The sequence below is a fragment of the Aethalodelphis obliquidens genome, unplaced genomic scaffold, assembly GCF_003676395.1.
Source record: "Aethalodelphis obliquidens isolate GAN/ISIS:26980383/991018 unplaced genomic scaffold, ASM367639v1 scaffold12, whole genome shotgun sequence".
Lineage (NCBI taxonomy): Eukaryota > Metazoa > Chordata > Mammalia > Artiodactyla > Delphinidae > Aethalodelphis > Aethalodelphis obliquidens.
In genome coordinates, this window is record NW_020837956.1 from 12,647,521 (window position 1) to 12,673,641 (window position 26,121).

The 26,121-nt window shown below is 33.9% G+C and overlaps 1 protein-coding gene across 3 annotated transcripts in view; it reads left to right on the forward strand.

Annotated features, from left to right (window-relative positions):
* SOS1 (SOS Ras/Rac guanine nucleotide exchange factor 1) overlaps positions 1-26,121 on the forward strand; it is a 152,899-nt gene that overhangs the window by 88,584 nt on the left and 38,194 nt on the right. For all 3 annotated transcript variants that reach the window (XM_027113335.1, XM_027113333.1, XM_027113334.1), the window contains exons 7-10: positions 4,762-4,872; positions 4,947-5,045; positions 21,579-21,706; positions 22,493-23,148. In XM_027113335.1, the coding sequence (XP_026969136.1) occupies positions 4,762-4,872; positions 4,947-5,045; positions 21,579-21,706; positions 22,493-23,148 (994 nt within the window). The remainder of the gene's footprint in view (positions 1-4,761; positions 4,873-4,946; positions 5,046-21,578; positions 21,707-22,492; positions 23,149-26,121) is intronic.

Here is a 26,121-nt window from a genome sequence, read left to right on the forward strand (position 1 = left end):
TCAGAAGTAAACCCAATAAACATATGCAAGATTTTTGTTAAGAAAACCACAAAATAGATTCATAAGGAAGATAAAAAATAGGGACACAAAGGGCAACTCAATTTTTTAGGATTATATATCAATACATATATTATCAAAACTGGATAAGAGTAATACAAGAAAGAAATATGAACCACTCTCACATACTGACACAACTGGCAAAGAAAAGTAATCAGTTTATAATTAAATAAAAACTGTGGCCAGTATGATATATCTTAGGAAGTTTACTCTTAAGTGGTTTGAAATTTTTTAAAAGTTAATGTAATATTTCACATTAACATTAAAATCTCAACAAATAAGAAAAAGCATAGAAAAACATTCATTCAGGAATTTCTTTAAAATGTTGAGCAAAGTAAGAATAGAAGGGACCTTTCTTAATCTAATAAAGGATATCTATCAAAAACCTATAAAAGATATATTTAATGACTAAGCTGTAGGAGAATGCCACTCACTACTTCTTTTCAGCACTCTAATAGAGATACTAGCCAAAAGACAGAAAAAGAATAGAAAAGACAAAATTGTCCTATTTGTAGTCAACATAATTGTCTACACAGCAAATCCAAGAAAATATATATAGTGTTGTAACTATTAGGCAAGTTCAGTATAGTTGCTAGATAAAAGACCAACATAAAAATTGCTAGCATTACTATACTCAGTTCCAACCAAGTGAATGTATAATATTAAAGGAAAAAGGCTCCATTCTCTATAGTAACAAAACTATAAGGTATTCAGAAATAAACCCAATAAACATATATATGCAAGACTTTTGTTAAGAAAATCATAAAATAATGATATTCATAAGGAAAATCTGAAGAAATGGAAATACCATGTTCATGGAAAGACTCAATATTGTATTGATGCAGTTGTCCCCGAATAATCTATAAATCAGCAAGCTGATCGTAAAATTCATGTGGAAGAATGAAGGGACAAAAATAACAATTTTGAGGAAGAACAAGTTGAGGGGACTTGTCCTATCAGATTTTAAGATTTATTACAAAGCCACAGTAAATACAATTTATTACAAAGCCACATTATTAGTTGTAGATATAGACAATTAGTGGAACAGAATAGAGCACCCTGAAAAAGAATACACATACACACGATATGTGACCGAGATTACATTTTAATCAGTAGAGAAATAACAAACTAATTAATAAATGATGCTGGGTCAAAACTGGTTTTCCATGTGGAAAGAAAATATTCCTTCCTTAGCTCACATCATACAGGAAAAACTCTCAGTAGTTTAAATAAAATCTAAAAATGAAAAGCAAAACTTTAGAAGTTCAGAAGAAAATACAGGAGAACATATTTATCACTTTGAAGTAGGAAGGGTTTCTTAACACATAGAAAGTACAAACCATAAAAGAAGAGATTAAAATTTTTAAACTTTTGTTCACACACAAAAAACCATAAAGTTACGAGAAGCACAAAAGAATGAAATTGAACTCCTTACCTCACACCATATATAAACATAAGTTCAAAATGGATCAGAGACTTAATATAAGAACTAAAATTATCAAACTCTTAGGAAAAGCATGGCTAAGTCTTCATGACCTTGACTTTGCAAAGGATTCTTAAATATTACACCAAAAGCATGAGTGAGAAAAGAAAAAAATACATAATTTAGACTTAAAATGTAAAACTTTCGTGCTTCAAAGAGTACCATCAAAAGTGAAAGGACAGCACACAGAATGGGAGAAGATATTTGCAAATCATATGTCTGATAATATCTGATATATTCAGTGTATATAAAGAACTCTTACAAAAAAGACAAACAACTGAGTTTTTAAATGGTCAAAGGATTTGAATAGGAATTTCTCCAAAGAATATATAAAAATGGCCAACAAGCACATGAAAAGATGTTTAGCATCATTAGTCATAAGTAAAATGCAAATCAAAACCATTATGAAATACCACTTCACACTCACTAAGACGGCTAGAATTAAATTTTTAAAATGAAAGGAAAATACCAAGTGTTGGAGAGGATGTGGAGAAATTAGAACCTTCAAACTTTGCTGGTGGGAATGTAAATAAAATGGTACAATTGCTATGGAAAACAGTTCTTCAAAAAATTAAAGAATTACTGTATGATCCAGCAATTCCAAAAGGTTGCATACTGTGTAATTCCTTTTATATGACTTTCTTGAAATGAAAAAACTATTGAGGTGCAGAATAGATCAGTGGTTGCTGGGGGCTAAAGAGGCTATGATGGGAAGGAGGAAGGTGTGGCTATAAAAGGGTGGCAACAAGAGCCATCCTTGTGGTGATGGAAATATTTTATACTTTACTACATCAATGTCAATGGCCAGGTTGTGATATTGCACTATATTGTACTATTCTAAGAGGTTACCACTGGGGAAAACTGGGTAGTGTGCAGACAGACAGAATCTTTCCGTATTATTTCTTACAACTACATGTGAATCTAAATTATCTCAGAGTAAAAAATTTACCTAAAAAAAGATATATTTATACAGTGGAATATTATACAGAGTTTGAAATAAATGAACTGTAAGGAACTATATGAATCATATTGGATAAATCATTAAAACAACTGAATATAAAAACCAAATTGCAGAAGAATTTATTGTTACTATGTACATTACAATATTTATATAAAATTTGAAAACATTGCCTTGTTTCTTGATACATATGTAATTATGATATAAAAATATACTTGGAAATAATCAAATTCAGGATAGTGATTTCCTCTGGGGATTAGCAGGAGAGGAAATTACCTTCTGAAAGGGAGCTCAGGAGGATCAATTACATCTCTACTGTTTTATTTCTTTAAAAAAAAAAAAAGGTGAAGTGTTATAAAATGTTGAGCTCTTTTTGAGCTAGATGGTGAATATGGTTGTTAAACTGTTTTCTGTACTTTTCTGTATGTTTAGAATAGTCTATATTTTTAACTGTTAATACACAGTTGTGTGTATCAATAATTAAATTTTTAAATGAATCTTATAAGTATTGCATTTAACCAGTAAACTGATCATAATATCATCTATTAATTTATACGAGGATGCTTAGAAGTGCTTGCCATTCTATAAATTTATCCTCAAGAATAAAACTATGTGATAAGAGCTTGGATTTCCAGTTAGTTGTCAATTTTTTTCTCTCTTGAAATTAGCTATTTTAGAATGATAATACTAGATACCATTTATTCACCGCTAAATATGTGCATACGCTATTGCAAGCACTTTGTGTGTATCTCATTTAATTCCTAAAACAACTCCTTGAAGTAGATATCATCTACAGTTTCCAATGAGGAAGCTTGGCTTAGAGAGAGTAAATGTTGATAGTTTGTCAGAGGTCACACAGCTAGTAAGTAGTACAATAAGAAGTGGAACCTGAGTCTCTCTGATGCTAGAGTCATGCTTTTAAGCCACTACACTGTCTGTATAGTCTTTAATTTATATGTGTAATTGTCATAAAAATTCTATAATAAATTAGAGTTTATTGAAAGGGGAGGAGGACAAACATTATCTGCTCTATATAAGTTCATGAATTCAAGAGACCCAAGATAAAAGCATCCAATCACATTTTTATTCCTCTCTCCCATCCAGTCTATTCATAACCTGACTCCCTCCTGCTGTTATTGTTGAAAACCTACTATCCATTCCTGTAAGATCTGCAATGGACTGCAATTTCCATTGTTATATTATTACAGAAATTTTCAGTTGAGAAGACAGTTGAAGGAATTGAAATGGCTCAAGGAATTTAGGATGACTTGGAACTTTATATCCCATATTGCATTTCACAGAGAACAGAACTGGGGTCTTCTGATTTCTGATCTTGTGTTGTTATTATTGAATCTTTCTTAAAGAAAACAGTCTGAGAAACAACATAAAGGGTAATTTAAAAATAAACATTTGTTCTGTCATTCACTCCTAACTTCATTCTTCTGCAGTCCTCCACTAGATGTCCTCTTCCTCTTTCTAGAATTACCCTTCATAGAAATGAGCTCTTGCTAGAATCTATAACACCATCTTCATAATAGTTTGGGCTTTTTGGCTTTTTATTTTTACCTGGAATAGAGCACAGGATGGCGGAGAGTAGAAATCCTACCTCCTGATAAAATCACAATAACTACTCTTTTTTTCCTCAGGAATCAGCAAAACCAGTAGATTCTAACCTTTAGAATTGTTTAGTTTATTAATCATTGGTGATGGTAAAATTTTGGGGCAATTTGGATTAAATTTTTATTTAATTGTTTTGTGAAAATGTGCCAATGAATTTTAGATGATATAAACAATTACCTCTGGCTTGCAGAATGTGTAAGTAAGTCTATGAACAAGAAATAACCGTGAGAAAATAAATGTCTGGCACCAATATTCTAAATGTTTATACTTTACCTGGTTGTGGATATCTATATTCTTTATTATTCAGGCTACACTTAGTTTTCCAGATCTAAAAATCCCCCCATTCTTTTGACTATGTTTGTTGATAATACTCTACTAGAACCCTTTCATGAGAGGTGTCATAACATATAAGAATCCCATTACTCATCAGAAAGAATTGATTTACTTTCTTAATTGAGAATATTAGGTTTATTCTGTTAAAATTAATAGCAATGTAATTTTGTTTAGAGGCTTTAAAAGAAATATATAATTGTGCAGGCATAGGTGTGCCCATAATTTAATCTTTTTGTGTTTATGGTGGTAGGTCATTTATACTTTACCTTGGAGAAAGATTATTTATGTTTTGCCTTCTTTATTTTCTAAGGAACTGGCATTTGATCCATATGAATCATATGCTCGAGATATTTTACGACCTGGTTTTCATGATCGTTTCCTTAGTCAGTTATCAAAGCCTGGAGCGGCACTCTATTTGCAGGTATAGTAGTTTTTAGATCAAGATATATGATGTCTGAAAAGTAAACTTAAAAATTAAATCACTTTGTTTTCTAGTCAATAGGCGAAGGTTTCAAGGAAGCTGTTCAGTATGTTTTACCCAGGCTACTTCTAGCCCCTGTTTACCACTGTCTACATTACTTTGAACTTCTGAAGGTAAGAAAACTTTCTTCTACTTATAAAATATTCAAGTGTGTTACAGTTTTTTACCAGTTCATTTGTGTGTGAATCATTATGTGAGCGCTCATGAACATGTCTGTATCTATTTTCTTTTTCTAGTTAAGAAGCAAATGTAAATGAATCTACAGAAGAGTGGCATATTTTCTCCAGTTTCAATAGGGAATTTTAAAGCAATCATCAGATACTTTTATCTTGTGCCCTTACTTTTTGTTTACATGGTCGAATGTTTGGAAACAACCTTGTATTTATGCATCCAAGTCTCCGTTTTGGGACCTCAGCAGATTCAGATTCCTTAGATAAGGAACCAGTGTGGGGATAATGCCAAAGTAATGGAGAAGATTAATCACCTAATTTTCATAGCTTAAGTTTGCAACTGTGTCTGTAGAACTGCTTACTGTTACTCTAGAAGCAGTGAACTATAGTAATCCTAGTAAAAAATTCCCATTTGATTAAAATACTCAATTTAAAAAGCACCAAAAAGAAAAGGTTGTGCTTTTTTCCCTCTTTTCCTATTATGCACTGAAATTAACTAGGGAAAAGGGAACCTTAGTCTGTATAAATTATAATTAAGTAGTGTAGCTCCAGGTGATTTAAATATCTTATGTATCTAATGATGTCTGCTTTGGATTATGGATAATATGTCCTAAAAAAAATCAAATTTTTTTCAAAAATTTTAAATAATGAGATAATAAAGATATTCTATTTAATGAACTAACCCCATAAATACAAAATAAGACATGCATTAATACTATTATTATTTCTTTAGTTTTTAAAAGAATGTTTTATTAAAGAAAAATTCTATTATCATGATTTTGTTATGAAGCATGTATTATTAGAAATCAGATTTATAGTTTGCAGGGGTACATGAAGGCTCTCTATAATGAATCAATGAATGAATAGAAAGCCTGAATTTAGTAAACTGGAGGAACTCAGATTCTTACATTTTCCTTCCATTTTCCCAGGTCTCTCTACATTGTAGTAATTTGGAGTTCAGTTAGATTTGTTGAGTAGGAATGTTTGAAGTAGGAAAGGACTAAGGAAGTTAAAGGACTTGATCACCAGGCAGAATTATGGAGCTCTTAGCTCTCTGTTCTGGGCTGCAAACGGAATACCATTTATCGTCTGCGGTAATATAGGATGATTATTTTAAGAGGATAATCAAGAGGAAGCATTTGGTGTGTAAAATCATTCTTTATAAAAATTCATTATGACAAATCATAACCTCAGAATGGGACATTTGCAAACAAGTTTATTATATAGATCCCTTCCTCATAATGGAATCTGTAATAATGAGATTTTTACCTGAGACTACAATGAAATTCTGATGGATTAAAGGCCATATGAAACCTTGAAGCAGTCATTAATTAATAAGTAAGAACAAGAAGCTTTGATGAAGTTTCAGAAGGCTATAAAACCTAACCATCTTAATAGTATAAGAGAAATTAATTATTTACTCCCCCAAGTATAGGCAATTAAATTTTTTAAAATTATAAGTTATGGTCATAAAACTTTTTAAAATTAAATTAATTTATTTATTTTTGGCTGTGTTAGGTCTTCATTGCTGTGCACAGGCTTTCTCTAGTTGTGGCGAGTGGGGGCTACTCTTTGTTGCCGTGTGCAGGCTTCTCATTGCGGTGGCTCCTCTTGTTCAGAGCATGAGTTCTAGGTGCATGGGCTTCAGTAGTTGCAGCACGTGGGCTCAGTAGTTGTGTCTCATGGGCTCTAGAGCACAGGCTCAGTAGTTGTGGCACTCGAGCTTAGTTGCTCCACAGCATGTGGGATCTTCCCAGACCAGGGCTCGAACCCATGTCCCCTGCATTGGCAGGCGGATTCTTAACTACTGCACCACCAGCAAAGTCCCCCAAATTTTTATTTTATAATTGCGTCAATCAGCAATTTAAAAGATTTCTACTGGTAAGCACATGTATTCCTAGTTCATATTACTGCCTAAATTTCATTGCAAAATTAAACAGTATATTGAGCAGGAAACTTTGCCCAATTAATTCTACAAATTGTCATCCCTCCTTTTTATTCTGCATTCCCTCAGCACTAATGTACTGTTTGTGTTTATTATTTTTAATTTGTATTTGTTGGTATGTTGCTTAAATAGTTTTATTGAGCAGTATTTCAAAGTGTATTCTATAGAATGCTAGTCCCATAAGATACTCTAAATCGGCTTCAATCCCTGGCCGGGGAACTAAGATCCCACAAGCCATGCAGTGCAGCCAAAAAGAAAAATATGTTTGGGAGAAATGTTCAGTGGTCAGATACGTTTGGGGAACACTGTATCCTTAATTATACTCCTAGAAATTTTCAGTGTACATTAGAATATTAAAGTCTTTGTAAAATTGTGCAATAAAGCAATCTAAAGCAATTAATTCCCAAATTAATTAAACCATGGAACCCTTTGAAACTATAATGTATTTCTGGAGGTTACTTTGGGAACCTATCATAGAATTCCTCCATCAGAAGAACTGAAAGACCTTCTAACACTTAATGGTCTAAGATTTTTTCCAGTAACGTGATTCTCACTAACTCTAAATTTTTTTCCTCTGGATATTGTCATAACTTCAAGTGCCAGTGTGGACTAGGTGATTCTGGACTCAACAGTGATTAAATAAAATCAGCTCAGTGGGAAGCAGCAAAATGCTAAGACGTGAATAACAATTGGAAACTAACCATAATTTATCTATGGTATGGAGTGGCTTTTGAAAGACTAGATAGGACTCTGATTTTTTTTTTCTGACTCTAGCCTGGTAGCCTACTAGCTGAGTAGCCTGTAACAAGTCACCTCACCTTTTGAGCTCTGGTTTTCTTATCTGTGAAATGCTCTTATCTCACTGGGTTTTTCTGTCAACCAAGAGAACGTATGTAAAAGTACTTCATATGCAGTAAAAAATATAAATACTGAGTATTGTCATTACTAGAAAATTTTCTTCTTGTCTTGCAGATATCTTAAACTAACATTTTACTACCTTCATCTTTCACCACTTCCCCACTTCTCCTGCCTGCCCAAATTTGTATTCCATTTCTTTGTTGATCAGCTCAGATCCCTTCACCAGAAGCCTCAGTACCATCTTTGATTCTTCTTAGTCCCTTATTAGCAGAGCATCATGATTTGATTCCAGAAATGATTCTGGAATCCAGTCTATTCTCCCATTCCACTGACACTGCCTTAGTCCAAACCCTCAGTATGTCTCTCCTGGGTTACTGTAGCGGTTTCCTATATGGTCTTTGTGTCTCATGGAACTCCCAGTTTGAAAAGTGCAGTTGGTGCCCTGTGAAGTGGGACACAAAGTCTAAATTCTTTAGCCTCTCTCCAGCCTCATCTCTCAATACTTGATGTTACTTTCCTTATGCTTTAGCAATAAAAAATTTCCGAGCAGCTCTGGATATGTCAAATCTGTTCAGGATTCCATATCTTTCTTTTTTTCTATTTTCCTGGAATTTTGCTTCTATTTCTACCTTCCCATTTCATCTGAAAAATTCCTGCTTGTCAAAGAGTTTGTTCAAATGTTGGTTCTCCATCAAGTTTCCCTTGGTTTCCTAGGCTGATCCTTTGCCTAAGCTCCTTTATTCTCTTCATATCTCTTTATAGAACATGTCCCATTTTTACTGTCTACCTTGTCATTAGACTGTATACTCCATAAAGAATGGAACTGAGCCCTATGTATCTTTGAATTCTCATGCCTCGTAGTGTTTGGCACTTAGACATTCCATAAATGCTTGTTAAAAAATGAATCGCGGGCTTCCCTGGTGGCGCAGTGGTTGAGAGTCCGCCTGCCGATGCAGAGGACGTGGGTTCGTGCCCCGGTCTGGGAGGATCCCACATGCCGCGGAGCGGCTGGGCCTGTGAGCCATGGCCGCTGAGCCTGTGCGTCTGGAGCCTGTGCTCCACAACGGGAGAGGTCACAACAGCGAGAGGCCCGCGTAACGCAAAAAAAAAAAAAAAAATGAATCGCAAAAGTAAAGTAAGTTTTCCTTACAATTCTTATAAATGTTTTATATTTGTAGGAATAGTTTAACTGTAAATATAATTACATATATGTATATAATTACATATATATTGCATATATATACATAATATGTATATAATTACATTTACTTTGGAAACTTAGAATGCCTTCAACTTTTTAAATTCAGAAAATAAAAGTTTAGTTATTAATAGTATGACTTTAATGCCACTGAAACTGGAAAAAAGAAATACTTCCCCCCCCTTCCCCTGCCCCCCACCAGCAAGTTAGTTTGCAGTCAAGTCTTTGGAACCTTTGATTAATTTTTTTCACATTAAAGTTAATTTTTATGAAGTTAAAAAAAAAACAAAAAAACTTCCTTTGTGTCCTTTTGAAAACCTCATTGTTCCAGTAATTTGATTTTCCTATGTGAAGTTTAATTTGCTTTATTAAACCAATTTAGAGTTGTTTCTTGGGGCTAAGTAAATATGTTGACCAGTATTTTGAAGGTTACCAAATCAGTACATTGTTCAGATCATCAAAAATGTTAACTTTTTCTTTGTTCTTTAGATATATTATTTTATCCTCTTATGGTATACTCAGACAAATGTTAGAAAAAAATCATCCAGGGTGATTTTGAGCCAGTCAGTTCCCTAGAAAATTACCTGTTCTCTTTCCAATATGCTGGGTACATATAACCTAGGGGAAAGTAAGTCTCCCTCAATTTAAAAAATCAGGTTCAAATCTATATTGTTATTTGTGCATTAGTGTGTTAGTTTCCGAGGGCTGCTAGAGCAAAGCACCACAGACTGAGTGGCTTAAAAACAACAGAAATTTATTCTTTCACAGTTCTGGAGACAAAAAGTCCAAAATTAGGGTGTTGGCAGGGCCATACTCTTTATAAAAAAGTCTCTAGGGAAGAACCCTTACTGCCTTTTCTTGGCCTTTGGTGTATCCCAGCAATCCTTGACATCCCTTGGCTTATAAATGCCTTCACTTCAATCTTTGCCTCCATCTTCACATCACTTTCTTCATATCTTCACATTCTTCTCTGTTACCTTTGCATCCAAATCTCTTTCCTTTCTTGTAAAATGCCAAGTCAGTGGATGTAGGACCCACCCTAATCCAATGTGACCTCATCTCAACTTGATTATATCTGCAAAGACCCAATGTTTTTTTCTTTTTTAATTTATTTAATTTATTTTTGGCTGCGTTGGATCTTGGTTGCTGCGCACGGGCTTTCTCCAGTTGCGGCGAGTGGGGGCTACTCTTTGTTGTGGTGCGCGGACTTCTCATTGCGGTGGCTTCTCTTGTTGCGGAGCACGGGCTCTAGGCACATGGGCTTCAGTAGTTGTGGCTCGCGGGCTCAGTAGTCGGGCTCAGTAGTTGTGGCTCGCGGGCTCTAGAACACAGGCTCAGTAGCTGTGGTGCATGGGCTTAGGTGCTCCGCGGCATGTGGGATCCTCCCGGACCAGGGCTCAAACCCGTGTCCCCTGCATTGGCAGGCAGACTCTTAACCACTGCACAACCAGGGAAACCCAAGACCCAATTTTCAAATAAGATTATGTTCACAGGTACCATGTGTAGAACTTTTGGGGGGAACACAACTCAACCCATTACAGTTAGTTTTTGGTATACTATAAAAATTAAATTCATTTTTGTTTTTCTGATTCTCCAGTGTATATTGGCTTTCTTAAACCCATAAAAATATATTTTTTGCATGGGCCAATTAATCATTTCCTCCTGATCTTAGATTTTAACATTTAATTTCAGTCCAGCAAAAATCTAATGAAAAGCCAACAATTGCAGTATTTTTCAAATAGATGGATTATAAGCAGCTAAAAACTCATGGGAATTCAAAATTACTAACAATCTTCTGAATAAGACTAAATGTACATAACTGAGGTTGGGGTTATCATGTATGCTTTCCCTTAAATGAAAAAATAATAGAAAATTTAACACTTAAAACCTCCATACCTGTCTTAGGTTTCATTGATAATAAAAAGTACAAGATTAGGAAAATAATTGAGAGAAACATGTCCAGGTTTAATTTTAACACATCACAATAACCCTCAGTTTTTAGGTAAGATTATTAAATTAAGAACCAATGGAATAGTAAATATTTTAGTGGATGTTAATTCGTTATAACAGTGCAGTGCTTGTCTTGATCACAAGCTTTACTTTAGAAAATAAGAGACACTAAAGACTTTAATCTGAATGTTCACATGGTTAGACACTTGCTATATGTTAAAATTTAACATTAAATTTTGTAATATTCCTAGATTTTTGTGTACTGACTGACTCGAAGAATAGTCCTTAACATTTTCCCTTAGCATCATAAGTATTGCCAAAATTGTAGCCCCAAATGCTTAAGTACAGAACTGTGGGAAAGGGTTACAGATAAGAACTTAGAACTGAATGGTGCAGTGAGTGGGAAACTTAGGCTCAAGAACTGAGAAATGTTAAAAGTAGGAGACATTTTTCCTCCCAGAGTAGTTTTTTTTTTTTTCAGTATATAAAACAAATTGGAAAAGGCAAACATAAATTGTGCTACATCATTCACTTTAAACACCCACTAATGGCCTTCACATAGTGCACCAGAAACTCTTGTAAAGAAATATGCTCTGCAGACCCCTACTACAGGTATCTTGTATGCATTTGTTAATGGCTTTGGTTTGTTGCTTTTTCAGTTTGGGAGCTGGACAAGTATCAGACATCTTCTACTCTAGATAATGTTTTATCTACTTTTTTCATGTTCTGCATCTGGTTTAATTGCTGTATGCTTCAGACCATTTTTTTATACTGCCCATGAGCTGATGCTTAATACCAGCAATAAGAGGAGATTTAGAAAACATAGCTTCTCTCTGAGTATCATAAAAATAAGTCCAGAAGAGGTCTGTCTAGCTTCCATTCCTTTGAACTAGCTTTCTAAATTTAGAAATTCTTTTCCAGAAACCATGGGCTCAAAGCAGTGAGCTAAGTAGTATCATATCTGACCACAGATGTTGAATGCCTAAAGTTAAACACAGAATAGTATAATTCAGGAGCCATTATAAACGAATAGCTGACTAATATATTACTCCAGCGTTGAAATTTTAAATCAACTAAAGTGCTTTGAGGAACATTCATAGTTTTGGTGATTTTTTTTCTCTGATAAGAAAAGAGAGATGGTTTTGAAAGGTATTTTATTCCATAAATGAGATTATCCTAACATTTTTTTAGGGTTGATTTCCTGTTTAAAGTTTCAAACTCATTTCACCTTTCAGATTTTAACTTGCTTTTACATTACTGCATTTTCTGCCATTTTTCTCTCATTTCCTCTTTCTGGAACTCCAATTACATGTATGTAGAACTACTTTATGTTGTCCCACAGATCTCTGAGACTGTTCATTTTTCTTAAATCTTTGTTCTTCAGAGTGGTAATTTCTATTGATCTGTCAATAGAATTGTTAGTTACTATACTTACTCTAGAATTTCCATTTAGATTTTGTTTTATAGTTTCCAGAGACTCCCTATCTGTCCACTCAGTAAGACCATGTTTTCCTTTGATTTTTTGAATATGATCACAAAAGCTACTTTGAAGTCTTCCTAAACCCCCCATCTGGGCCGCTTGGAGTCAGTTTCTGTTAACTGGGTTTTTTCCCTCGAATATGGGTCACATTTTCCCAGTTTTTTTGCTAGTTAACAACTCTGGATTCTGTTATGTTGAGGATTTCTGGGGTTCCCTTTGTGGGTTTTGGTTTTCGTTTTGTTTTGGATTGTTGGGTTTTTATTCTAGTAGTAGACAGTTAACTTTTCTGGACTCAACTGCAAATTTGTCTCTTCTGTGTTGTGCAGCAGCTAATATCTCTGTATCACTTTTTAGGATTTCCATACGCTGCTTTTTTAGCTTGACTCTTTACTGTCTTCCTTACACATGTATGATTTGACAGACTAAATGTTTGGGCAGAGATAGTGTTCAAATTTGGGGGCACAGTATCTGGTTCCCTTACACCTGGAGATTCCCCCTTAATTTCCAGCCACTCTGCCAGCCTCAGACTCTATTCCCTGGCACCTTAAACCAGTAAGTCTTCAGCTTTCTGCTCTCTGAGCTATGTACAGTTGGGGAATAAGCTCAGTTTAAGAAAAGCAGAACCTATCCATTATAGCTCTGTCTTTCAATAGAGATTCCTCTTTGGTCTCTGCCTACTTTTTTTCTAGACTCCCTGGGGTCTTTTCATGCATGCAGAGTTTAGGAGTCAACCAGGCGTTTAGGTAGAGTTTATTCTCAGATTTTGTGTCTCAACCCTTCTGCAATTCATTCACTTCCAGATTTCCCCCTTCAGTTTCCTTTTAAATTCTGCTCTCTTTCATCTCTAGTGTGTGAAGCTCCTCTTCTCCTCTGCTTCTTCCTCACTGTCATCATGGGAGGTTGGAGAAAGCCCTAATCCCACAAGTGTACACTTTCTAGTTGCAGCTTTTCAAGAGCAATAGTATTTCTGGCTTATGCTTTCTTTCAGATTTTTTCCAGTGCCTATAAATATTTTTAATCTCTTGTTTAGATTGAATAATTGTTATCTACAGAGGGTTTTCAAGACTTCTTCACTTCACCACCATTACTGGAAGTTCTTGCATTTTTATAGCTCTTTTTTTTTTTATTATTTTAGCGGTACTCGGGGCCTCTCACTGCCGCGGCCCCTCCCGTTGCGGAGCACAGGCTCCGGACACACAGGCCCAGGGGCCATGGCCCACGGGCCCAGCCGCTCCGAGGCATGTGGGATCCTCCTGGACCGGGGCACAAACCCGTGTCCACTGCACCACCAGGGAAGCCCTATAGCTCTTCTTCAGTATTTGTTAAGGCTTTGCTGTCTGTAACAATAGGAAGGGGGTACAGTGAAGGGCTGCAACTCATATTCCACAAGTAGGCAAGAGAGCTGCTAATGTTAGAAAATGTATTCTAATAGATTTAAAGATATGAGTAGCTGGATCCTGTTTAAAATACAGTTTGAATATTGGGCATGTTTAAAAATCGGTTGCATTGATTATTTTTTTAATTGCTTTATTTGTTCTTAGATCATCCTTTATCTTTTTCCTCACCTAGATGACATGCTTGAGCTTAAAATATTCCCATACAGAAACAGTACACAAATTTAATCCAATTAGCAGGAACTCTAAAAACGTTTTACAATTATCTAGGATTGTTACAATCTGAAAACATAATAGTGATACTTAGAAACATAGTTCCCTGTTTTACTTTTTTTGCTGTTGTGTTATGACTTCTTCATCAAATAAACATTGTGGTATTCAATTTTTTTTCCCCTTTTTTAGCTGGAAATTCACCAAACTCTCTCCTTTTCTTTAAAAAGCTAAAAATAAATTTGGCCTTACCGTAAAAAAGTGATTCTAAGTCACAATGAAAGGAGCTTGGTAACGTTATTCACCAGAATTTTGGCCTTCCAGTTATAGCGCAGTTTCTTTCTTCTTTCTTTAAGGTGTAAGATCTTTTCTTTCATTAAGTGCTTCTCTATTTTAAAAAGTTTTCAGGGACTTCCCTGGTGGTCCAGTGGTTAAGACTTTGCCTTCCACTGCAGGGGGTGCAGGTTCGATCCCAGTCAGGGAGCTAAGATCCCACATGCCTCGCAGCCAAAAAAACAAAACAAAACAGAAGCAATACTATAACAAATTCAATAAAGACTTTAAAAAATGGTCCATATTTTTAAAAATCTTAAAAAAATAAAAGTTTTCAGAATTTCTAATACTCTAATATTTAACTGGTAATAGATAATAGTAAATAATACTTTTATCATTATCTGTCTCTATCATTGTTTTTTTTCATAAATTTATTTATTTATTATTTTATTTTTGGCTGCATTGGGTCTTCGTTGCCGTGTGTGGGCTTTCTCTATTTGCGGCGAGCGGGGGCTACTCTTCATTGCGGTGCACGGGCTTCTCACTGCGGTGGCTACTCTTGTTGCGGAGTACGGGCTCTAGGCGCACGGGCTTCAGTAGTTGTGGCACGCAGGCTCAGTAGTTGTGGCTTGTGGGATATTCCCAGACCAGGGCTCAAACCCATGTCCCCTGCATTGGCAGGCAGATTCTTAACCACTGCACCACTAGGGAAGCCCCTGTCTCTATCATTCTTTTGATCATATATACTGAAAAACTTTTTCATAGACAGTTTTAATTCCTATTATATATATTTAAATGTTTATATTAATTGCAATTTTCCACCTGTCTGGATAGCAAAGAAAGACAAAAGAGATTAAATCCAATTTAGCAAAATCTTAAAAACTGCCAAATATGGATGAAGTATATGAGTATTCATCATTTTATTCTCTCTACTTTTAAGTATTTTGTCAATTTTTATAATAAAAATTATAAATACCCATTTTAATTAATTTAAGAAACCCCAAATAAAACTATATAAAATAACTATAAACTTCAGCTAGTATTAAAAAAATTTTTTTTTAATTACAAACTTTAAACTCACTGAATCAACAGTCAGTATTTTTTGTTTTCCCTTCTCTTGGTCAAATATTTTTAAAATTAATATTTGAAATCTCAATAGATAAAGTATGATGCCATTTACTTTTTAAAACCATAAAATCTTGTCATATGATTTCTTTGGTAATTGCACATTTCAGACTAGAAATTGAACTTACCATCAGTCTGATTGCTAAAACCATTAAAAGCCCATTTTAAGAGAGAAGATAGGTACAGTATACAGAAAGTTGAAGAGCAGATATTTAGCTAAAAGAATTAAATTATTACTTTTTTTTAAAAAACAGCTTTATTGAGATATAATTTACATGCCGCAGTGTTCTCTATTAAAATATGCTTTGTTTGTTTGTTTGTTTTCAAATTATTTCTGCTCCCAAGTACCTGTAGGGGAGAAAGTTTTTTCCTCAACCCTCTTAGAGTCTCTGGCTGGGTCTGAAAAGGAAACTGACAAAAATTAACAGGAGAAAAGCATACAGATTCATTTAATGTAAGTTTTATATGACACAGGATCCTTGGCATATTGAGTATTTTAAACTGAAGGAACTTGACAAAACAGAACCAGGGAGGTCACTGACCTTCTCCCTCCCTCCTGCTGTTCTCAAACTCCTTCAACTTAAAATATTCAGTATGCCAAGGTGCCAAATTGGGGAGTAGTGTGTCCTGAACCCTATCACACCCTTCTCCCCCACTCCCGTCCTATCATTTACTCATGAAGTTTATCTAGAAAAGCAGTGACCCCTTTGCTATCAGGTAAGAAACCTGTCACACCCAAGGTTACTTTTAGCAGCATGAAGAAAATCAGGAATTTTGCTGGTCTCAATAGGATTAAAGAGATTCAATGAAGAGAGGGGTATGAAAAAGGAAATGGGGAAATGTAGACTGTTTATTGTCCAACTATCTTTTGAACTACTCTGCTTCTTTATTGTGTAAACAAACCAAGTTCACTTTCTTGAAAACTCCTTATCTTTCCCAGCAAAACTATTCTTTCTGCACTCATTCACTCAGTGAAGTGGTCCTACTATCCATCTGGTTACTCAGAATAGAAACCTGGAAGTCCTCAACTCTTCTCTGTCATTCTCCACATCACATCCACTTCGTCACCAAGTAAGTCCTTTTCATTCGTGAAAAGGATCTTCTTTTGGATTCATCTTCTGTTCATTTCCTCTCAGTACTCTATGAGGGCCATGATCATCTCATCTCCCTTCAGTCTTGCCTTTCCCATCCTCACCCCCCACATTTGCTGTTTCCTAGGTAACCAAACCAAAGCCATTTTTCTAAAATGCAAATTTGATCACATTAGTCATTAGCTTAAAACCCTTAATGGCTCCGCATTGACCCAGGTTAATGTTCAAGTTCCTAATAAGGCTTGCAGCCCTGACTTGGTCCCGGTTGACTTCTCCAACATCTTAACTCCTCACCTCTCCCCACCCCAATCCTTCCCAGCCACCAGGTTCTACTCTTCTGCCAGTTTCTCTCAGCCTTGATCCTGAATAACTCTTTGATTACACATGCTATTTCTTCTTCCTAATACATTTTTTGTACCTCTGTTTCCCCATAGCTAAACCATTCTTATCCTTCGAACCTTATAGTCATTTCCTTCTGGAAGCCTTCCTTGCTATCATCTCTCCCTTTATTAAGTCAGGGGCCCTTGCTGTGTATTTCCAGAGTGTCCTGTATTTTCCCCATTATAGCACTTTGTCATTCATCTTCTCTTTTACACTCTAAGCTCTAACAGCAGTGACCAGATTTGGCTTGCTCACTGTCATATTTTCATTACTTATAAATAATGGATGGTTAATTAAATGTTTGTTAAATTAATTCTGATTGGAACTTCACTGGCTTCCCCTGTAGATCTGCCCTTTTGAGTTTCATTCAGCTACTATTAATATTCTAAATAGTTTCTAAAAGTGTACAAAAGACCATTTAATTATCTCAATAAAACTTATGACTTTCCTCAAAAACTTAGAGAATTTTGCTTTAATTTCCTAATAGTGAACTGTAAGTCAGGTTATAATTTATATTTTAAGATTTCACTTTTATATTTTCAGCCATTGGCTAATTTAATAAAGATAGTTTCATTTAAATTACAATTATGGATTATTTATAGTGTTACACTATTTATTTCATGTATTATATACCACCTTGGCAATGGTCATCTCCTTGCTTGTCTTGGGGGGAAAATAAGGGTTAAGAAAAAGAAGATCGAATTCTGTTAATATCATTAACATCACATACTGGTTGAAATTTTATATATTTTAGGAGAATTATCTGCATATATGAAATCACTTTAACTCAAAAAATAACATTTGGGGGAAAGGAAGGAACTAGTTATGAAATTTACTCCATGATTCCTATCTTTGCTTGTGTTCTCACATTTTGTGATGAACTCATATATGTACACAATATTTAAGATAAAGATAAATCTTTAGCTTTATGTTCCAAATCTTAGACAATTATAGTGTATATTTCTTTAAAAAAAAATTTTTTATTGAAGTCAGTTGATTTACAATATTGTGTAACTTTCAGGTGTTCAACACAGCAATTTAGTTATACTATGTTTCTTGATTATATATTTTGTCATCCTTGTGCATTGCAGTTTACCTATTTGAATGGAATAGGTTTTATTTGGTGAATATTTTCTAAACAAGTATTTCAAGTCATTTCAGTTCTTTGGGTAGTATATTGAAAAGGACTGAGAGTTGGAAATCCTGGGTTCTGGTCCTGCCTGCCTCCATCATCAAGTATGGCAGTTCCTTTATTCTATAGTATTTCTTGTTGGAGAAAACTAATTTCTAGAAATAAAAACATATGGATTCAAGTTTGTTTTTAAAGAGAGGAGCCATTATATGTTTGTGAATTAGTTGAACTTATATACATTGCATCAGGTACAGCACTTTATTTTTTTATGTGTAAACCAATCTTGAGTTTTATTTGTCTCCTATCTTTTTCCAGTTTAAAGCTTCTTAAATTTAATACTATTTATCTCTCAGGGTTTCCTTTGGGCATGCGATATACCATATTGACTACTGCCCCTTCTACTTATTTCGAAAGGACCCCCCCCAAAAAAAAACAAAAAATTACTGGTAAAAGTGGCTCCTTTCTTTTGAAAACGTGAATTTTATCATCTCTGTAGATCGTATGATTTACCATTGTGCTTTAGAATATGATGCTCTGGGTAAGTTTAAATACATTCTCATATACGGCAATGTAATATCACGACTTGATAATTTTTTAAACTATATAGTAAACAGCATTTGTAAAATTAAATTGTTGCTGTTACATAGTGTTATTAAATAGGCACCCATGAAAAGCATGGTATTGAATATCACTTTGGTAACAAGAGGATGCTGCTTTGTGGAGTCTCATTTACATACTAATTGCCATTGCTTTGTTTCTGTAGCAACAATAAGCCACCCCTTTGATGGTGGTTAGCTTGAATTATTCTGCACCAATGCCCTGTTTAAATCAGCTATGTTAAGTAAAAGAAGCAAAGAATGCTTATAAGGAAGGTCATTTATTACATTGAAATTTGTTTTAGATGCTTGACTAATGCTGTGAAGGTAAATATTACATTTAAAAATTATTTCAGTAAAGTTTTATGGTTTTTAAAACAGACTTTGGGTTTGTGCTTTTAAAATATATTAAAAATATTTTTGAGATACCAGTATATTCTGTATGTGAAATGCTATAGTTAATGATAGATAAATGACCCAGAAACTTGAAACATCTTTAGAATAGAAAATCAAATGCATGTCTAAATGGATTTGTTACTTTCAGAGTTCTTTTTATGTGTTAGAATTGTGTTTTGTATGACTTTAGGTATGTTTGCCTGAATTAATAATATTAAAAATATCAAAGGATAGAATGTAAAGGACTCAATAATATTCTGTAGTTAGTGTCAACTCTTTTTTTTTTTTGCTTTGTATCATATTGACTTAAATATTGAGTGATTAAATTCTGAAACAACTCAGTGAAGTAGTTTACTCTTTAGTGGTACTTTTATTAAACCATCTAGAATTTTGCCCTTTCTTACTGAATATTGCTTTCAGTGTTAGATTGTCTGCTGCCTTTGAAGCCTAAACTTGATAAAGTTTATGGTAATATTTTATTTGTCTCCAAAAATTCTGCCATATGAGAGGTAAATAGTTTAGAATCATAGAGATGGAAGATACTTTTAGAGATTACCCAGAGTCCAGCCTTCAGCCTACCATTAACATCCATTAACTAAAAACCTAGTTTCTTTCTTTATGAACACTTGGCCATTGGCTTTCTTTAATCTGGCTGGCCATGGTGAAGAGAAATACTATGAGTAAAAGGTATTTGCATGTTTTTTGTAAGGTAGCTGTTTTTAAGTCTCTTATCCTTTAGCAACTGTCTCCCTCCCCCAACCCTTTTTTGTTGGAAATTATGTGAATAGATTTTTGTTTTATTTAATACAAATGAGACTGAATATTTTTCTAAAGAGTACAGATTATGCCTCAGTGAGTTTTAAATAATGGATAGAAGAAATCTGAATAATAAAACCTGATTGTTAAATAGATATTACAATATATTTATTACTTCTGGAATATTTGAGCATTAAGATATTTTAAGCAAATTATTTTTATAAAAATTGGAGCATTGAGTAAGAATATGTTTACTTTTCATAGGTCATCAGTACACACATGTGTGTGCGTGTATGTGTGTGCGTGTGTGTGTATAACCTGTATCAGTTGAAGCAAAAAAGGAATTTATCATTACTCTTTAAGAGATACCTCTCCAAGAACAAAGTTCTTAAAGTACTAATGGATAATGAAGCTCTTTGAAAAGTAAACCTTTGTAAATTACTATTTTTTATGTTTTTATTTCTCAAGTCTTTTTCCTTTATGACCGAGAATAAGTGTTCTTAAATGTTGCATGAAAGCTCTATTAATAAATGTCATTTCTTAACTTTTCCTTTTTGGTGGCCACAAAGAGATTTATAAGGTTACTGAATTATTGTCACTTACTGTCACTCATACCTCAGTTAACTGCTTGCTTGAATTACCGCCACCTAGTTGCATTGATGATTAGTAGTTATTGATGACTCAGTTCTTACTAAGTACAGACTTTCTGTCTGGCACATGTGGCATCTTTAGCCACTAACTGAAAATGTGCTTGAGTTTCACTAACATGTATATTCCTAGTTTTACTCAAAATCTTAACATGTGAATACTGACAAAGTTCTTCATGATACCAATGTTAATTCTGTAGTAGAACTACAAAGGAAAGCAACTTGCACCTATATTGTATGTTACCATTTACAAAGTGCTTTCATTTTTAATAACAATCCCATAAAATAGGCAAAGCAGGCGTTTTATAAGCCTCATTTGACAGATAGGAAAAGGGGGGCTCATAAGTCAAGTAATTTGCCCCAAGGTCACACAGAAAGTAGAGTCAAATTTTGATCTTAGGTTTTGTGTCTTCAACTTCCTCTCCACTATATTGCATCCTTCTCTGTATATTTATCTTCCTCGGCATTCCATTGCTTACAACCGTAATGTGGGAATCAGAAATCTAAGACCAAATTACACACTTCAAAAAAAATCTCATCTGTGTGTCTACTGTGGTGCCAAGACCTATGATAGTAAAAAGATAATTTATGTCCCTCATTTCCTTTCAGTAATATTTATCTGAGAAGCTGCACATTACTGCCTGTCAGAAGGTGTGATATCTGTTAACACTGTTTCTACATTTTTTGTTTTTTTTAATGTAGAAAACTTGGTTGCATGTTAATATGGATAGTAATATAAAGGAAGAAAAAGACTTCTAAAAAGAATAATAGGGGCTTCCCTGGCGGTCCAGTGGTTAAGTCTCCACGCTCCGAATGCAGGGGGCCCGGGTTTGATCCCTGGTCGGGGGACTAAGATCCCGCATGCACGCCTGGCACAGCCAAATAAATAAATAAAATATATTTTATGACAGGTTTAAAATTTTTATTTATTGTGGTAGAAAGAGTTAATCAATGTTATCTTTATCCTTAAATAAAAATGGGATTATTATTTTTTGGGGCCAGAACTGTTCTGCTAATTCAGATTTGTCACTTTTTACTTTGCAGCAGTTAGAAGAAAAGAGTGAAGATCAAGAAGACAAGGAATGTTTGAAACAAGCAATAACAGCTTTGCTTAATGTTCAGAGTGGTATGGAAAAAATATGCTCTAAAAGTCTTGCAAAACGAAGACTGAGGTGAATATTTTCACTTTTTTTATAATCCTCCTTTTCACCCTGAATATTGTGGTATAAATTCAGGGATCCCAGTTCCCTCCTCAAGTAAACAATGAAGAAAATACTTTTAGTGACAAGCTTGGTCTTTCAGAGGAAGTGACATCAAAGCCAAGAGAATTTGTTATTGTTTGAAAAACCTTTCATATTTGTGCATTTTCCTTGCATACTCCCAGACAAGACCTCCTGAGAGTCAACTGGTAAGCTAAAGGAGAGAGAGAGCAAAATGTATTGGGTAGATTTATGTCAACATCATTGTTCTGTCAAAGTAAAATTAGTAGTGTCTTTTATTTTAGGGATTATGTAACTCAAGGCATTAATTCAGATAATATGCTTCCAGTTTCCTAATTATAATATATACGTGGTTTTTAACTTTAGGTATTATCTACTTAAGCATTTCTAGATAAATTTTTTAATCTTTCTTTTCTTTCACTATATTGGGCTACTTTTTAATACTTGTCATTCTAAATATTTCATAGCCATGGTAGAAATAATCATTCTGTAGCTAAATTTATAGGGTAGAATTTTGTCAATAGTCAGTTGTTCTTTTTAGAGCACTAAAAAAATGTCTCCACTGTGTTGCTTTAGTTTCCAAAACTGTGCAGTTTTGTAACACTAATATATTTGGAGAAATAGTGAAAACCTTCTCAGTGCAACTTTTTAAAATATACTTTTGCACTGTCATTTATTTACATGAATTGTAGATTTCCTGTCATCTTTGTACTAACCATGTTTTTTCCTTTATCCTAGTGAATCTGCATGTCGGTTTTATAGTCAGCAAATGAAGGGGAAACAACTAGCAATCAAGAAAATGAACGAGATTCAGAAGAATATTGATGGTTGGGAGGGAAAAGACATTGGACAGTGTTGCAATGAGTTTATAATGGAAGGAACTCTTACACGTGTAGGAGCCAAACATGAGAGACACATATTTCTCTTTGATGGCTTAATGATTTGCTGTAAATCAAATCATGGGCAGCCAAGACTTCCTGGTGCTAGCAATGCAGAGTATCGTCTTAAAGAAAAGTTTTTTATGAGAAAGGTACAAATTAATGACAAAGATGACACCAATGAGTACAAGCATGCTTTTGAGATAATTTTAAAAGATGAAAATAGCGTTATATTTTCTGCCAAGTCAGCTGAAGAGAAAAACAATTGGATGGCAGCATTGATATCTTTACAGTACCGGAGTACACTGGAAAGGATGCTTGATGTGACAATGCTACAGGAAGAAAAGGAGGAGCAGATGAGGCTCCCTAGTGCTGATGTTTATAGATTTGCAGAGCCTGACTCTGAAGAAAATATCATATTTGAAGAAAACGTGCAGCCCAAAGCTGGAATTCCAATTATCAAAGCAGGAACTGTTATTAAACTTATAGAGAGGCTCACATACCATATGTACGCAGGTAAGAAGCATGAACTTGCCTGTCACTTTTATTCTGCTTCAAGCTGATTTTTCTTTGCTGCACAGGTCATTATGCCTAAAATAGAAAGCAAACTGACAGCAAAAGACCTCCGCATTATCAGAGTTGATTTTCCTTTGACTAAAAATACCGTCACTTTATATTTCTTTGAAATTTTATAATCTTTCTACCACATTTACATATGTTACTTTTAACTTTGCAACCAGAGTTATAAATAAAGTTACTGGGCTAAATTTAGACAGTGGCAGAAACAAGACTAAAAGTAGTGATAAATCAATCATCATTAGGGTCTAAAAATCTTTTTACTCCTTTACCTCTTTTTTTTCTTTCTTTTTCATTACTGAGATAAAATCAGTAAAAATTCTAATTGATATCCATTACCAAAATTGTGCTGGTAGTACATTATATATACAGCATTGCTTTTTCTTAATTTCCATTCCTAAAATTTATTAAATTTAGCAATCCTGGGAGTCATTTAAGTTTTCAGTATTTTTTGCTTTTTACAACTGATGTTATTTAGAGAACAGTTTCACCTTAGCGCAATTTTTAGAGACAAACATAGGTGTTTGGAGGATTCCTAGGGGGTTGAGACATGTTTGTCTTTAAATGGGCTGCATCAAATATCATGTTTGAGAGTAAGGAACAAATATAATGATCGATTTTTTTAAAGTAATTTTATTTCTTCTAATAAAGTAACATGATAATCCAGTGTTCTTCAACTTCCCTACATAGTAGGAAATTTGACGATTGTAAAATACTGTGGAAAGAGCACTCACTGTTAGATTCACATCTTCACTCTATCACAGTTCCTTAAGGTTTTAGAACCTTAGTTTTCATCTCAAAAATCAACATCAAAACAGCTGTCTTAGAATATTGTTGGAAAGAATAAATGAAATATGTGAAAGCTCTTGATAAATATAAACTTATTTTCAAAGAATGCTTTTATTACAAAGACATATAAAATCAAACACAGCTCTTACAAGTGCTATTCTTAAATAGTTGAATGTGTAAGTTAACTTCCATCCCCAAACTTTTTGCTTAAATATATTTCTATCTCTAGGATATGTGTGTTTCTGGGGAAATTTCTCCAGTTTTGAAAGTCCTTCAAATGGGTTCTCAGTTTTCTCTGGAAACTATTCTGGCACCAGTTGAATCTGGTAGTTCTTTTGCTAGTCTTTTCCATAGTGAAATAATAGTGTTTTCCGTAGGCTAATTTTAAAAGCAGTTTGGGCCCTTTAAGTGTATATCATTTGGTAGTAGCAGGCAGTAACTGAAACATGTTGAATATAATGAAAGAAGACTGGGATTCCAATTTTACTATTGATTTTTCACCTAGAAACTTCTGTAGTCAGTATATTCATTTTACTGACCCAAAAATAAAAAACAGATCAAAGCACAGAAAATTTAAATAAGCTGCCGAGGATTCTACATGAAAAATAGATTATTCTGTCATCTTTTTTTACATATGAAACTTATCTTGAGAGGTACAATTTTCCGTAATTAATATGACCTGTTTATTTAGTTGATGACCATCAGCTTCTTTAAGATCTAGAATACAGCTTAAAAAAATGTTTTTATTCATTACCTGAAATTTGTAGTTGCAAAATTGTTATTTCTTTGCTACTTCTGCAGGAATTTTTAAGGTTATAAAGGTTCAGGTTATTCTTCTTGCCACATTATTCTGATTTTTGTGTCTTGGAAGATTCACAGAACTTTTTATCATAAACATTCTAAACTATTCATCGTTTTAAACCTTTGTTTTGGGTTCTTAGACTATTTAGAGTAGAATTAATCCTTAGATTCTTATCTATGTGAGGCAGAAGTTGTTTTTTTTTTCTTTCTGTAGAGCAATACAAGTGGCAGGTGCTAAAGAAGACTTGCTAGTGTTTACTATCACAAGTCAGTGGTATTTGATTTGGAAAATATTTTCAAATTTCAAAATTTTTAATATAATTGTTTCTTTAAAGCTCCTATTGTTAATGATAAAAATTTTCTTTACTGCTTGCTTTATTTCACAGAACTGACTTATGATTATTAATAAGCAGTTATAGAACTACAAGTAAATATTTTTTTTTCAGGGGACTGTGCCTTTTATTTTTTGAATGAGGAAACTTCAAAACAAGCAAAACTAGAACAAGCATAGCTTGATAGTTTTTCTTTAGTCTTGGCAGTCTTTTCTCCTTAACGTACACAAGGCTAGCTAAGTCTGTAGACACAGTACTTTTGCTATGGTGTTTTATTAGTTACTTTTGATAGTTGCTCTCATTTACATTAATTTTTAGCTTTTGAATAGAATAACTTAAATGGTTTTATTTCTAGTTAATATAAAACACTTAATTTATAGAACTTTGCAAAGTTAGGTGTATTCAAATTTAAATTGACAAGATTTTTTACTTTTTTAAAATGTTAAAGTTTTTTTAAAAATTCCTTTCATTAATTTCTTGAGGAATAAAAAGCCACTGTTGGGTTCAGAAGTGTTGTAGCTAAGCTTTTTGACATTTTTCTTTCCTATCTTATTTTGAAGCTTAATTGAATATTTTAATTTATGTCATAAATATATTACTAGTGTAACTAAAACCTGTAAGCAGCTTTCATGAATTGTGATTTCCCGTACACACGGTACGGTAAATAATAAGTATTAATTATTAGCTTATTTGACTTCTGTAAGGTCTGTGACTGAATGTATTACTGGCAATATAGAATGTGTTTTTAATAGACCATGTATGAACTTGTAAAACATGAAAGCAGCTATTTTTTTAAGGTCTTTTCCAGCTCAGATGGACTCTTGGTCCTCACTACAATGATAATAGATCAGCTATTTGTTTAAAGAACTATTGGTCTGCTCTATTTAATTTTGGTTCAGTTGGTTGATAGGTCTTTTATCAGAGAACATACAGTGCAAGTTGTGGCTTACACTGAAACAAAAACTAAAATTTAACTTGCATATTTTTATTA